Source organism: Botrytis byssoidea, assembly GCF_014898295.1.
Source record: "Botrytis byssoidea strain MUCL 94 chromosome Unknown BBYS_004, whole genome shotgun sequence".
NCBI lineage: Eukaryota > Fungi > Ascomycota > Leotiomycetes > Helotiales > Sclerotiniaceae > Botrytis > Botrytis byssoidea.
In genome coordinates this window covers 512,050-527,392 of record NW_024065845.1, presented here as the reverse complement: position 1 = coordinate 527,392, position 15,343 = coordinate 512,050, and the positions used below count along the sequence as shown (strand labels likewise).

The 15,343-nt window shown below is 44.4% G+C and overlaps 3 protein-coding genes across 3 annotated transcripts; 2 read left to right on the top strand and 1 right to left on the bottom strand.

The window, feature by feature from the left end:
- Nucleotides 1–1,376: 1,376 nt before the first annotated feature.
- On the bottom strand, nucleotides 1,377–3,399 carry EAE97_002261 (uncharacterized protein; the record flags this gene model as incomplete). The annotated part of the gene is made up of 4 exons (XM_038872772.1): nucleotides 2,998–3,399; nucleotides 2,715–2,927; nucleotides 2,395–2,628; nucleotides 1,377–2,342 (listed from the first exon to the last, which is right to left on the bottom strand). The coding sequence occupies exons 1-4, from the start codon at nucleotides 3,277–3,279 to the stop codon at nucleotides 1,377–1,379; spliced, it is 1,695 nt and encodes a 564-aa protein (XP_038735978.1). The 5' UTR covers nucleotides 3,280–3,399.
- Nucleotides 3,400–8,650: 5,251 nt separating this feature from the next.
- On the top strand, nucleotides 8,651–9,368 carry EAE97_002260 (uncharacterized protein; the record flags this gene model as incomplete). The annotated part of the gene is made up of 3 exons (XM_038872771.1): nucleotides 8,651–8,753; nucleotides 8,814–8,890; nucleotides 8,976–9,368. The coding sequence occupies 3 exons, from the start codon at nucleotides 8,651–8,653 to the stop codon at nucleotides 9,366–9,368; spliced, it is 573 nt and encodes a 190-aa protein (XP_038735977.1).
- Nucleotides 9,369–11,705: 2,337 nt separating this feature from the next.
- EAE97_002259 (uncharacterized protein) lies at nucleotides 11,706–15,017 on the top strand (the record flags this gene model as incomplete). The annotated part of the gene is made up of 1 exon (XM_038872770.1): nucleotides 11,706–15,017. One exon carries the CDS (start codon nucleotides 11,706–11,708, stop codon nucleotides 15,015–15,017), a length of 3,312 nt encoding a protein of 1,103 aa, XP_038735976.1.
- Between the last annotated feature and the right edge of the window lie 326 nt (nucleotides 15,018–15,343).

Here is a 15,343-nt window from a genome sequence, read left to right as displayed (position 1 = left end):
TTCCACCACACGAACAAATCAACTCAACCCATTTAAACCACGGATCATCATTCGTTCGTAGATACGTATCGAATCAATCGAGCTAGAAGACCAAATCTTCTGTCAGAACCAACAGGTGGAGTTGTGGAGTGTATGTATGTAAGCTTCCATTTCCACAACGACCATACCCTCCAAAAGTGGGCGCACTCTCGAGGCACTCTCGAGGCACTCTTCGATGAGCATCAACATACATCATTCCATCCCATACCAACACAACCTTAGCAAATTTACCACAACTAATCACCAGTAAAAGAATAGTAAAGATTCCTAAAAATTGACAAAACATCCTACACATCCATAATATAACATCAATTCTCCACCCACCAATCCCCCCACATTCCCAGAAAAATCACCAGTAAGTATCTAGGTAAGTGAATGAATAAACATATAAGATACCAACCAACACACCAACACCCCCCCCCCCCCCAACTTTCGCAATATCCCACAAATTCTTTCCTCCCCCATCCATCCATCATTTGCTATCCATCAATCCGAATATAATCTTACATTTCGATAATCTCATCTCTACTAACCGATTGTGAGAATTCTTAAGATATAGATAGAATGTGGTATATTGTGAGATATTTACAAGTCCATTTTTGTAGTGTTCTATTCTATTCTGTTAGTCTGTATATCTACCTACCTACCTACTCACTGCTGGATATCAATCAGCATACTCGTAAAATCTATACACAAACCAACATATAAGATCTTACAAACCTCGAGTACCTACCTACCTACCTACCTATTCCACTTCAACACACTTCACTTAAATTTTCCAACACAATACAACACGATACAATACATACATAACCATCACTTCGCTCCTAACCCACTCTACCAGCCCAACCTCCTCTACCCACCTATCTGACTATCCAATTCCCAGCCTACAAAAACATTTTCCCCCATCCCCTATTCCCCATCCCCTCCCCTCAAAACCCCCCAAAAATCATTCATAAACAAAGCCATATAGATTTTATAACACATCAAACATCAAACATCAAACATCATACATCTCATCTCCCCATCAAAACAAGTAAAAATAAAACACACCCCATTTCATCCATTCAACATTGCCATAATTCCGAAAGCTAATAATATGAATATTAATCTTATAAAGTAGATAATCTTACCTAGACAGGTAGGCAGGTAGGTAGGGACAGATTATCTCCTTTATTTCAATATCGCGGATACATGTACTCATCCTTATCTTTGAATCTCAGATGTTGTTCTACTCTATTTCCCTTATTTCGCCTCGGGAACCAGTATCATATCGTCGGATTGAAAGATACATGTCATCGAGCCTCAGGACTTCGGGACCTCGAGTTTCTTGATAATCAAGATTCTCGCGATGAAGATACCGGGTTTATATCCGATTTTTCCTCTTTCCCCTCTTTCCCCTCATCTCCCAGACTCTCAATCTTCAATTTTCGTACAGAACCAACACGAGAGGATACAGCTTCAACTTCTCCATTCCTTTCACCAATCCCCATTTCCAAAACCCCCCCATCCCCATTCCCATTCTCTCTTCCCCCCTCCCCACCCCCTCTCTTCACCTCTCCCCCAATCTCTAAATCCCTCCTCCTAACCCCCCACCCTCCTCTCCACCCCACCCATCCCTTTTCCCACGGCCCCCTCAAAAAACAAACTCCCAGTCCCAACCCCACAAACCCCACCCCCGCACTCCCACTCACTATCCACCCTCCCCTTGCATACAACCGATTCCCCACCGCCGTCCCCGTCAACTGCCCCAGAAAAACCATCACCATATACGCCGTATTAACTCTATTTCTCGCTTTCGGATCAATCCCATAAATCGCGCTACGATTCGCAATCTGCGCGGTCTGGATTCCGAGATCCATGAAAACAGCTTGGAGAATCGGGCCCGCGATGGTGAATTCTCCAATGTATGTACAGATGACGACGCCGATGAGACAATAGAGGAGACCGAGAATGACGCTGAAGAGCGGGATAAATTTATCAATGATGAGACGGGAGTAGATGGGGCCGAGGATGAAGGTGGCGATGCCGATCAGGGCGAAGAGGCCGATAGGGACGGGGGAGAAGGAGTAGGGAGGGGAGGAGAGGAGGAATGTGAGGGTTGTCCAGTAAGAGGTGAAGATTGTGGAGGTGCAGAAGCCGATGAGAGATGCTTGGACTAGGAGGGGGTGTTTGAAGAGTAAGCGGAGGATACTTAGCAGGTGGGAGAAATAGTTGAAAGATCCGGGGTTGGTGCTTGGGTAATCCGGCATAAAAAGGTAGAGAAGGATTAAGATGAGATATTGGACACCGAAGGAAAACCACTGACAAGTTGTTAGTGAATACAATAAGCGATGTGGGGAGGGCTGGTCCTACGTAGATGGTTCGCCAAGTAGTATATTGTGTCAGAATACCCGAAAGTAAACGAGCGATCAACAAACCAAGTAGGAGACCAGAAGAAACAATAGCCAAACAAGTTGCTCTACGATTTGGTGGTGCTAAATCTCCTACTAAAGGAAGCATAAGTTGTGGAGTTACCGTCGTAAGTGCTGTGATGAAAGATATTCCAACAAACACAGAAAACAAGTTTGTGAGGCATAAACCAAGCCACTGTTATGATTAACCTCAGTATAAGAGCACATTGATCATTTCTCATCATGAAGATTACTTATAAAAGTCTTTTCGAGTAAACGTACCATAGTCGCAGTAAAAAAGACCAATGATAATACGAATGCACGTCTCTTGAAGATGTCTCCCAGAGGACATAGAAGCAACAGTCCAGATGCATAACCTGCTTGCATTACCGTAGGAATGATTGATGCACGTTCATTGGTGACATTGAATTCAGCTGCTAGGATATTGAGAATAGGGTGGCTGTAGTAAAGATTTGCCACCGTGAAAGTACAAGCCTATGAAAAATGTATTAGCAAGGTTACAAGACCATGAACTCCCATTGAGAAGTCAAGAAGTAAAACTCACAAAGGCAAAGAGCAAATTCATCCACAAACTGAATTTCGGCGGGTTATCAACATCATATCGACATCTCTCCGGCGTATAAGTAAACACATTCCAACAAGACTTCATGATCCTATTCTCCTTTATCATAGAAAATTTCTGGTTCTTTTCTTCTTCAATGGTATAATTGATTGAAGTGGATTCTTGAGAATAATCCATTCCTTTCCCATCTTTCACCGTCTCATTATCGTTGGTTTGTGGTAATGGCGGGGTCCGTTCAATGATGAGATCGGAGGTCCGAATCATGTTTTCTGTTTGGAAGTGAAGAGAAGATAGTTGAAGGAAGAATATTTATATCATCTTCATAGCGGTACTCGTTGATGATATTAAGATCCTATCAATTGAACTAGTGACTAATTATATTAGCACCGAAATACGTGTATGAAGAAGCTCATGAGGGTAAAAAAATACTGTTGTCTAGTTATGAAGTAGAGTTTCGATACGAGTACCAAAGAAATCGTAAAGTCAGTCCGTGTGTTATCGGTGCAAAACTATGATGAACATGGATTGATAAATTAAGCTTTGATTCTTACATCTTCATTGGCGGTTGTCATTGAAGACGGAAGTCGGCTTCCGAGCTGCGGTTGAGCGTTTGGAAATCACGGGTTATTAACCCCTCCTCTCCCCCCTGCCAGAAGCGACTCTCTTCAATTAATCAGGAGAAAAGACCGCCAACCCGTGCGAACAATCAAAAGTTGTTCAATTTGTTTAGTCGATCATGGAAGTACGGGAAATATATGGGTGTACATACTTCGAAATTTTATCAACCTTTATTTTCTTCCAAATAGTTGATGAAAAGCATCATACGCTCCTTAACCAAAACAACTCTCTCCCTTTCCTACATTCGTCTACTTCCTTCCACCTCCCGCTAATCATACTCTAGATAGCAAGTGCTGCAACATGAAAGTAATGGCAAGTTTTCTCCGCAGTATCGTCATTGGGCAACTGTCAAAATGTCAAATTATTCGAAGCGGTTAACTTGTAAATGAATATAGTCAGTGCGTATACCTACTTAGAGTTTGGCAGCTCAACTATGATCAGAGCTTTGCTCTTGGTATCTATCTTTCGCTTCACCCTTCCCTCTTGCCATCCTCACCCTTGTCCATAATCTTCTTGACAACATGATCCTTCATATATTAAGAACAAAAAGGTTAGTACACACACGGCATGTGTTGATATAAACATGTTTCAGTTATGAAAATCTGGGGAAAGAATGTTAGTGTGTGGGGAACCTCACCTAGTTCTAGACAGCGACGGCTCAATGGTGCATAAACTTGTGATTCATGGCACACGTGCTCGACTTCTTTTCATTAAATTGGTCCTAGTTCTTATCGGACCAGTATTTCCATATCCTGACTAAAAGCATCGCATTATTTGCCTAATAAATAGAGAATTTGTGATTAACAAAAAAGATATACGGTGTGCAGGATTACCGAAAAAAAAATCGATCTGATAATTTTCCCATGGTCATATAATGACGAAAAGGAAATAGGTAGGTTTCTGTCGCATATCGGGGAAAGCCCCAATGCGTCATCTTCGAGGAACATTGTAGATCACGAAGTAATCGCAACATTGGCCCACTTGATAGCAAGATGATAGACTTCATTGCCAATGAAGAATACGATGACTTTAGAATAAACGTCTTTCGAAAGGGAGGTTCAGATGTAACCGATAATACAATATCTGAATCAAGCGACTCTCTCGCGCCACTAAAAGATTATTATATCGCGGTGGAAAAAGGGGGTTGTGGTTCGGATTGCGAGGCGGATGTGAAATGACGACTTTGAAGGATTAAATCATGATAAATTCAATGAATATCACAATCGACCATCTCAGGAACTCTCGACAAATCAAGGATGATCGACCATGATTGACAATCAAAGATAAGACACTTCGAACACAAAAGCAATAGACGTTGAGATGCAGACTGAAACACTCGTTCACAAAAATCACACCAAGGAGATGACCTACACATCATCGGTCTCAATCAAGTTTCCTTTGTATGTCGATTCGAGTAAAACCAAACAAACGATCGCGCATCCTTCCCAGCAATTAACTCATCGTGCAGTCCTAAATCCCTCTTCCAATATTTTCCCTTCCCTCTGCGTCTCCGATTTTCTTTGCCGTTCACCCCCACGTCCACCCATGCGTCCGCCATCTCCAGACAGCAAGATAGAATGGACTTTGAAAAATCTTGCAAAGAACGTTGAGATCAAAATTAGTGTAGTTGTGAGTAACAAAGTTGGGAACAATACCACAAAGCCGAACCTATTCGGCAGGTCAAGTAAGATGATTTAGCTGAAGACAAAGTTGTTCCAGGAATCTTTGAATAAACATCTTTGGATGATACCTTGCTGGAAATTTGTGGGAAAGGAGTCAGGAAGATGTGGTGTTGTAATTCGAATGGTAGAGGGGTAACTTTGTGAAAAGAAACTGCGAATACAGGAGGTGTACCGAAAATATGACCTGATAGGAGAAAGCGACGAATAGGAGTGGAAGCAAAGCGATCTGAGTATATAAACCCAGGTATTTGGACCAATTGCTCAGGAGACTTCATTATTGATTACCCTTGGCTATCAAATTTTCGGATGATAGGGAGACAATCACCTGTGCTTGAGTCATTTCAGGCGAAACTTCTCAATTTTGGTGCTCTCATTTCATTCATACGTGACCCTAAGTCAGTCGATGGGATAGGTTGTAGAAATTCAGGAGACTACCCCTTGATACATGAACTTGTCTAAGAAAGAGGCCTCGCTAGAAATTGAGTTCACTCAAATTAATATCTCGTACTCAGGTCCACACGAGCCCGAAGTATCATTGAAGGAAAGTCAAGATGAATGAGAAGAGCAAAGTCTCCAATTCCAAAACACATTCAAGATTGAAATGACGCCCAAGAGCTTTCCTCATCGCCAGATGCAATTTCAATTTCAAAAACCTCCTAATCATGTGTTCGTAGATCACATGTGGGTCTTGGCACTGGTTCGTCTCTATCGAGAGGTTCAACATTTTTGACTCACCGTTGACGAATGAACGAAGATTACGCCGAACATCCGGAGCTACCGGTCCCGAAGAAAAAAGCCCAAGTGTCGCTAATTTTCAATCGTTACCATTTATTTTTCTGTCATGGATACACAGTAAAGTGGTCAGTGGTGAGTCTGTGACTGTGAGTCTTGAGGAAGAGCCCGACGAAACTAAGATGGTATCCAGCTAAACGGAAATAGTCCGTTGAGCCAGGCTTTTAGTCAATTGGGACGAGCTTGTTGATGCGAAGGAAAAGAAAATCGTAGTCCGTGAACTTGAAAGAAGTTTCTTAGGTTAGCTTGGAAGGTTTGAGATGAAAGATATTGTTATGCAGATTGTTTGACGATCCGTGTAGATTTGGTGAGCGTTCAGTCAACAGTGCGAGGAAAAGGAGAAACGGGTATTGGCTAGAAATGAAGGGAAGCATGATCTTGGTGAAGAATTGAAGCTTGAGTGGAGCAGCAGGAGCTTCAAAGGGAAGGAGTTCAAAGAAGCGACGATGCATCATGTATCGATGGGTACTAGTGTACCGGTAGCTTAAAATAGAGAGGAGACAGAAGAGGACAATAATGAATTATATCATGTATTTGATACAGTAAATAGTGTAAAGATAGGTATTTAAAGAATTCAAATTCATTGATGATAAAATAAGGACGGGTCGAATTTAATGACATTCCATCCCTTTGTGCATTTATTTGTACTTACTTGAGTCTTGTGTTGTGCGTTGTGCGTTGAAGAGATCTCGGTTGTAAACAGAGAGAGAAAAAGGTGTAACTGTCGCGAAGAAGTGGATGTTTTCTATCTAACCAGATCTATATTAGCTTCGAGGAGCCACAATTGCCGTGAGCAGCTTCCCGGTTGCTTTCAGTGAAAATGTAGTCAAATTACAACGAATGGTGAGTAGATACTGAATACATGATACATCGTACAGATTCTATCAGATCTGATCATCAGAGCGAAGCGAAGAAGCCTCCACGGCAGTGGCCCAGCGGAGCGTCATCAAGCTGATCACTCACTCTCTTACCATTTCACATTCATCTAACATCAAACACCGACGACTTCAATAGAGGAAGGAATAAGACAAAACGTTTCCGATAAGAATGGAAGGAAAAATGAGTTATTAGGTAGAAAGCAGATGGACTTATGTTGTTCATGTTCACATCAGTACACTTTAACTAATACTAATACTAATACTAATACTAATACTAATACTAGGAATCAATTTAATCCTTGTCGAATAACAATAACAAGCTTTTTAGCGTCTCAAATCAGGAACGATTTGGATGGTGATGGGAATTTTGAGTGATAAAATTCCGATAAGAAAGGAGGAAGGGAAGGGAAGGGTGGATGAAGTGAACGGAAGAAAGGGAAGAAAAAGTTGCAAAGTAATTTCATTTTTTGACCAGGTCACGGATCTCAAAACTCCATTTTACCATTTTGCTCCGAAGGCAATACTTAATTAAGTTAGTACCGAGAGTGAACCCCCTTGATGAAGAAACAAGGAATGAAATGAGGGGGAGTATTACATATTATTGTGTACTTGATTATTACTTTGATAGGTAGGTACTTGATAGGTACTAGGTAGATATCTAAATTGGTCGGTACCGAAAAAGAAGATATAATTATTAGTAATAGAGAAGACGACGACGACGACGAGACTACTAGGTAAGCTTACATACAATACAATACGAGAAAAGAGAGTAGTAAGTCAAGAAAGTGTATACCAGTAGAGACCCAGGTGATACCGGTAATATTAACAATAAAAAGCCAGCGACGACATTGACAACAATACGAGTTTCATCTCTCATTGGTTGATTGGTTGATTGGTTGATTGGGTCAAAGGTGAAGAACGTGTGACCGTCCCGAGTAGATAAGCTTGGCAACATGTCCGGTGCGCCAGACAGGCAGAAAGGTACCGAGAATCAAAGTCACCACCAAAAAACACTCAAACCACCACTCAAACCACTCAAGCCACTCAAACTAATGCAATACACGAGCAGGGATGGACGTGGAGGGAATCCAGATAGATTGACGAGCTAACCTTATCTCGGTTAGTCATCGGGTATAACTCATTGATTCGTCCTCACCTTGCTCCTCGTCCCATCGTCTAACCCAATTTGATCATGGCTTTCCCGCTTTCCACCTATCTTATCCCTAGTATTCTCCGATGGTAACCTCTTTAGTCTCTTTTGACCTTTTGAATTTGGCCATTTGCCCATTGCCAATATTATTATTATTATTATTATTATTATTATCATTGTTACTACCTAGTCAGTATTTATTCACTTTCACTTTCACCTCTTTCTCTTTCTCTTTCCATTTACTACCAGTGCCAATACCTTTTCACGATAAATTCAAATATTGCACCCCAACCACCTTCTCTAATTAATTGATTAATAGATAATAAATTCTTCTTCCCTTCCTCCTCCTCCTCCTCCATCTTTTTCTAATAAATCTCAACAATCCATATTCTCCCTCAATCGTCACAATAAAAAGTTCTCCGAATAACTTCAATCTCTCAATCTTCAACCTTTCCACGAATACTTAATAATCAACTTTCTTCATTCTCAACAAAATCCCACCACCTTCCACCAAGATGTATCTCATGTCAATTGTCGGTCTTAGCATCGTTGCTCTCGTTGCAGCTCAATCTTCCAACGATACCATTGATCCAAACACTATTGACGCCCCTACAAGATGTAAGTTCGCTCTTGAATCTATGACATTCATAATCAATATATACTGATAACAAGTTACAGCTCAATGGTGTACCGCCGAGATCAACACTTGTGGTACTTTATGTAGTGGTGCAGTCGATGCCAATTCCTGTGACACTGTAAGTAAAATTCATTCTCACGAGAATTCTTGCTTGATCTCTTTACTTAAATATTTCACACATACTGACTTCACCTTCTCTTCAGAATTCCTTGAACTACACCTGCACATGTTCTTCCAACGGATCCACTCCAGGTCTTCAATACTACAGACAAACCTTGCCAACCTACATCTGCGAAACCGTCTTCGCCAACTGCATTGCCGCTGGTGAGAACGATGCCGCCGCTCAAAAGCTTTGCAGGGAGACCGAAGCAAAGAACTGCGGTCAATTGGATCCAGATAACTACACCGCCCCTGCCACCACTTCCGCAAGTTCGACTGCCTCCGCAACCGCCACTGGTACTTCTGCTGCATCCGCTACCAGCGCTTCCGCCGCTGCGACCTCTTCTGCTGCCGCTTCAGCTTTGAACATTGGCCGTGAATATGGTACCGGTATCTTCGCGGCAGGTGTTGCTGCTGTCTTTGGTATGATGCTTTGAAAAGGAAGTTCGGACGATGGATTTGGGAATAATTACATTGATCTTTGTATCTATACAAAGAGCATGAGTTCTTTTTGGAATCATCCGATGATGATGATGTGTATAATTTTTACGCTTCCACCTCATTGTTTTTGTTTTTAGCGCGTGTTTTTGTTGTCTTTTTGTCTTTCTGATTAGCATTGGTGTTTATGGCTCGTGGTTTTCACGTTTCTACATCGATCGATATCCATTAAATGTCCTTGAAGGCATGTAAGAAGTGGCTGAGCTGCTAGTTTTATTATAGCAGATATTTTAATAACGGTCAAGGGGGATGATTAATGATTGAGATGAGATTGGAGAATGGTAGCTGATTGAGCTCGACTTCAATACATTCCATGTTCATATACTGGCGTAGCATAGCATAGTATATACAATAATGCGATTGTGCATGTCAGAAACTTTTGATTGCTTTTTGGCTTGAGTGAGATTATGTTTTGTTTATTCTATGAGGGATGAAGTCGGCTTGTGGTGATGACAGTAGACCAGTGTTCAACAAAATCTTAGCGGAATCTCGAGATATACTTTCTATTGATCTCTTTGTTCTTATCGAATCTACTATCTTCCTGTAAAGAGTTGTTGTATTCTACAACTTCTTACGGGAGTGAGGGAGGAGAGGTTGTTGAGTTATTGAGGTATAAAAGATTGGATTTTGAGAGATAGGAAATAAGGGATTGGAAGAAGGAACCTAAGTTGAAGGGAACTTTGAGGGGTGTTTAGCAGTGCTGATGGAGAGATGGAGATTAGGGATTTGTTTGTTGTTAAGTGATTGTGTTTTGTGTGGTGGGATTGAGGAATAGGAATTGAGGAATAAGGAATGAGGGATAGGGATTGAGGGATAGGGATTGAGGGAATAGGGATTGAGGGAATAGGGATTGAGGGAATGAGGAAAAAGAGAAGGAATCTTGATGAGGGGGGAGAAATCTTGAAGAGGTGGGGGGAGGGGAGGAGAGAGGAGGAGAGGAGGAGAGGAGAGAAGATAATTGGGAAATGGGGGGTTGTTTTGAGGGGAGTTGTTTAGAAGAAGGGAATGATTATCGGAGGATTTGTTTTTTGGGGTTTTGGGGTTTGGGTGTTTTGGATTTTGAGGGATATTGAGGAGGGGAGGAAATAGTTTGGGATGGGAGGGTTGTTTGTGGTTTGTGACTGGTTGTTTTCAGGGGGTTGTTTTCAGGGGAGTGTTTGGGGGAGTGTTTTGAGGGGTCGAGATTGAGGGAGGGGGTGTGTTGAGGGGTGTTGAGGGGGTGTTGAGGGGGTGTTGAGGGGTGTTGAGATGGTTCAGTTGGTTGATATTAAGATGGTTGATAGTTGGGATGAAGCAAGTAGAGGAATCATAATGGGGGGTTGTGGTGAATGAGAGATTTGAAGGTTTATAGATTAGGATAAGGCAAGGAGATAATGGAAAAGAGATTATCTGGAGGGAGTGTTTGGCTATTGGAGAATTTGTTTTTGAGCTCTTCAATGCGGAGTGATAGGGCTAGGGATCTAGATTGAGGGAAGAAGGGAATTGGAAATGAGAGGGGTTTTTGGAGAGGGGAGGGGGGGTGAGTTGTTAGATTTTGGATGATGGAGATTGAGATGGAGAGAATGGACCGGAAGTTGGATTTCGGGAGGGGGGGAATCTTGGGGTAGAAAGAATTGAATGGGAGCGGCTGTTTTGGGGGGAGTTATTGAAGATATCGAGGGGGTTGAAATAGTGGAGGTGTTTGATGATGGGATGAAAGATGAAAGATGAGGGTTAGTGATTATTGTGGGAGTTTTTCTTCCTGGGGTTCTTGTTCTTCGCGTGATTGTGTTCTTTGAAGAGGGAGCGATATATGGGGTTGCGTCTTTGTGTTGATGTCTTTGTCCATTGACAATTGAAAATTGTTTATCTTCCTCTAGTGAGTGATAGATCTCTTGTTCCACGCAATACCTTTGTCTATCAATAATGAATGCCTATTGATCTTCCATCCTGTTTCCTTTCTCTTTTATCCTTCGTCGATGTCTTTATTCTCTCTTCACAAACCTATTGTCTTCATCATTCTCATTCGAGTACTTAAACTCTTACTGCCCCCCTTCCTTTACTCAAGAATTCAAGAAAACTTCACACAAGCATTCTATTATATCTTTCTATCGATTGAACTGAATACCTAAACACTATAACTAAAATTACAAGTAGCTGGTCTATCCAAATTTTACAATTCGTACTAGTAAGTTCACATTCAAGTTTGATCTACTCACATTACATATAGATATACACGATCAACAGATTGATCATTACAACACATACACATATAGAGATATATAAACCAAGCAAAAATGAATATCGTACACGTTCCCAAGAAGACCCCGGTGTCACCCGACACCCCCTCCTTCGGAATCGAATTCGAATTCCTCATCGCGGTTCTCGCTAAACCCTCCATCGCAAACCCCAACCCCTCGGATCCACGAACCGTCTATTTTCCCTCCACCCCCGAAGATAACGCACCAGCCTACTTCCAAATCCCCGTCGGAAAAGAAGACTGGGCCAATGAATGGTCCATCTACGCACACATCAAACGCAGCCTCGCCTCCATCGGTCTCCCCACCGAACCCGGAAGAGCCCATTCCAATTTCGCCATGTGGGAAGTAACCGGAGACGGCTCCATCACGGCTCCCAAACCCCCTCACCATCGCCACAAGAAAGCCTACGCCGACTGGCAAGCGTACACCTACTACCCCATCGAAGTCCGCACGCCCGCATACTACCACTCCGAAGATGCGCTCCGCGACGTCGCCGATTTCTGCAAAATCATGCGCAGGAATTACCTCGTCACCGTCAACGAATCGTGCGGTCTCCACGTCCACATCGGCTACGGCACGCAGGGATTCACTCTCCCGCACCTCCGTCGTCTGGGCGCCATGATCCAGGCTTTCGAGCCCCAATTCGATTCCATCCATCCGGAACATCGCATCGATTCCCGCAACGATCACTGTGTTTCTTTCCGCGGAAACACGTATTTCCAATGGAAGTATCAGCAGGATCATAGAAGATCCCCGCGCGTGCTTGAAACTATCGCGACGCTGCTCGCGTGCGAAAGCAGAGATGCTTTTTGGACGTGTGTGGCGAGTGAGGGGGCCGCAGGCGCCCATTCTTTCGTGGGACATAAGACCGCGTGGAATTTTGATCGCATGGGGACGGAGATGAGACCGCGCGATAGCTGTGAGCCCGATACGATTGAGTTTCGGGGACATGCGGGATCGTTGGATGCGGAGGTGGTGGGGAATTGGGTGAGGGTTTTGGTGGGGTTGGTGGCGTACTCGAGGAGTCCTGATCCGTGGGCCTTTGGGGAGTTGCTTTCCAGAGTGAAGGAGGAGAAGTGGGGGAGGGGGGAGAGAGATCAGAGGATTACTGGGAGAGGTAGGTATGAACCCGGTGGGGTTATGTATCGACCTGTTTTCGGAGAGGACTGGTGTGGCTTGGTGGATTTACTGCGGGTTTTGAAACTCGACGGTCCGGCTCTGTACTATGAGAATCGGAAAGGTAGGTGGTTGCAAAACGGAGTTTTCAATCATTGGTATACGCAGGCTCCGAGCGAGTATGTTGTTACACCTATTCATGAGGATGATAATGATAACGATGATGGAGAAGATGTCATATCCCCACCATCATCCAAATCATCTTCGTCTTCGAAATCCGGTCGTTTCAATCCTTTCAATCCGAATCCGATTACTCCTGAGAAACCGGATGAGCATCCTGGAGAGAAGAAACCAGAAGCCGAGGTCGCAATACCAGTTGATCTCACACAATTCGGTATCGATGTCGGATTTTCGGATGCGCCTTCTTCGACAAAGGTAAGCCTTCCCCATCCTTCTTCAGCAAAACCGTCGAGCAGAAAATCAGTCTCTCCGGATTCTTTTCCCATGCGCCCGGATGCTGGGGTAGCTATCGAGGTACATCCCCCCGCATCTGATGTTTCTTCTGAGAAACCGGGTGTTGCGGAACCAGATACTAATGCCCCAGAACCCAAACCTACTACCAAACCGCACACCGGATTCCAAGTCCCTTCTTCTTCTTCTCCTTCTTCTGCAACTACTAATTCTAGCACCAAATCAGTTTCCCTTCCTTCATCTCACTATGAACGTGAAGCTGCCAAGGCTGCCGCGGTCACGGCAAAATACTGGGAGGAGGAACGGGAGAGAGTTGCAGCGGAGGCAGATGCCGAGATAGATAAGAGAGATAAAACCATATATGAGAAGACGGAAAAGAACAGGAAAAAGAGCAGCATGGATATCGGAAGCGAGCGAGCCATGAGCACACGAAGCGCAGGCTCAACACCCAAGTTCGAGGACTTGGGACCGCGAGAAGAAGACGTGTGGGAGCCACAGGGATGGCAAGGTGTAGGAGGAGAAGCGGCAAGCGAGGAGACGAAAATCCTCGAGGAAGAAAAGAAACGCGTGGAAGAGCAAAAGCGCCAGGAGGAAAAGATTCGGAATCTGAAACCGGGCATCGGCTATCTGAGACCCGTTCGTCATCCTCCTCTTCGCGCTCTCCCGGGCGCAGTCAAATTCACCAAACGCGGTAAGGATCAACACTCGCATCTTCTGCAAGGTACGACTGCCGAAGAAATCGAAGCTCTCGCCCCCAACACATCCAACTTCCTCGGGCGCGCCTTCCACCGCGCCTTCCGCGCCCCCTCAACACCCTGGCTCGAACACGCGCCCCCCGGCGCCGGCCTCAATCCCAAACGAATGCCCTACCCCGGCCCCGTCCCCGAAATGAACGAATACATCGGGCCCGCGCTCGAAGACGCCCTCAACAGCACCATTGGCGAGCCGTGGGTCTGGGACCACGGTCTCCGCACGCGCTCCGCGGGCTTCGCGCACATGCTGCGCGGCCACCAGCTGTGCGATGTGTCGCCTACCATCAAGATGCGTCTCATTGGATATAATTTCGTCATCGATCACCATACGCGGGCGAAGAAAATCCATACCCTTTTCCCGGCGCGCGCGCACCACGTGCAGGGATTTGAAGATGCGGAGGATCGCTGGTGGAGGGGACAGCTTGCTGAGGGGGAGATTGTCAGGTTGGAGAGATTGGCGGCCAGTTCGGATGAGGGGGTTGCGTTGACGGCGTTGGAGATGCTGGAGGGGTGGTGTAGGGGTGATAGACAGTATTTGTATGAGCCGGCGGGTGTGCAGAATCCGTTCAAGGCGGGGACGAGGACGCAGCTGCAGGCGGACGAGGATGTTAGTCCCGGGGCGGTGGTGTTGGGTCCGGAGAATGATCCGCATGCGATGACGGCGTCTGGGATGAGAGATCCGAGGACGGAGGAGAGGAGGATGTTTAGAGAGATATTTGAGGCGGATGAGAGGGCGAGGTTGGAATTGGAGGAGGAGGAGGGGGAGGAGATGGAGAGGGAGATTGAGAGGGTGGAGTTGGAGAAAAAGAGGAGGATGGAGTTTGCTATGGCGAAGATTCTGAAGATGAGAGCTGAGAATGAGGAGAAGGAAAAAAAGAGAAAGGAAGAGGAGGAAGAGGCGGAGAAGAAGAAGAAGGAGGAGGAGTATGTGGAAGATACAACTATAGCGGCGCCGGAGTCGGAAAATAGTTGGCAGAGAGGTGATGAGGGGGGGTTTGGAACGGTTTAGAGCGTAGGTAAGTGGGTAGGAGGTAGGTTTTTTATTTCTCATTTCTTATTGTACTGTCTATTTTTTTTACTGGTATTTGAAGTTCCTTACTTTACTTTGTATCTTTGAGAATCTCTCATATCAATTTCTTTACATTCCCATTCTTCACACTAAATCCCTTGAGAATCTATTTCCTTGTAATAAATCTTCTTATGTTCGATATTCTTCTACCAGTCCTTAGATCAAGTCTCCTTAGATCAAGTCTCCTTAGATCAAGTCTCCTTAGATCAAGTCTCCTTAGATCAAGTCTCCTTATACCAAATCTCCTAACAAATCTCCTCGTCAAA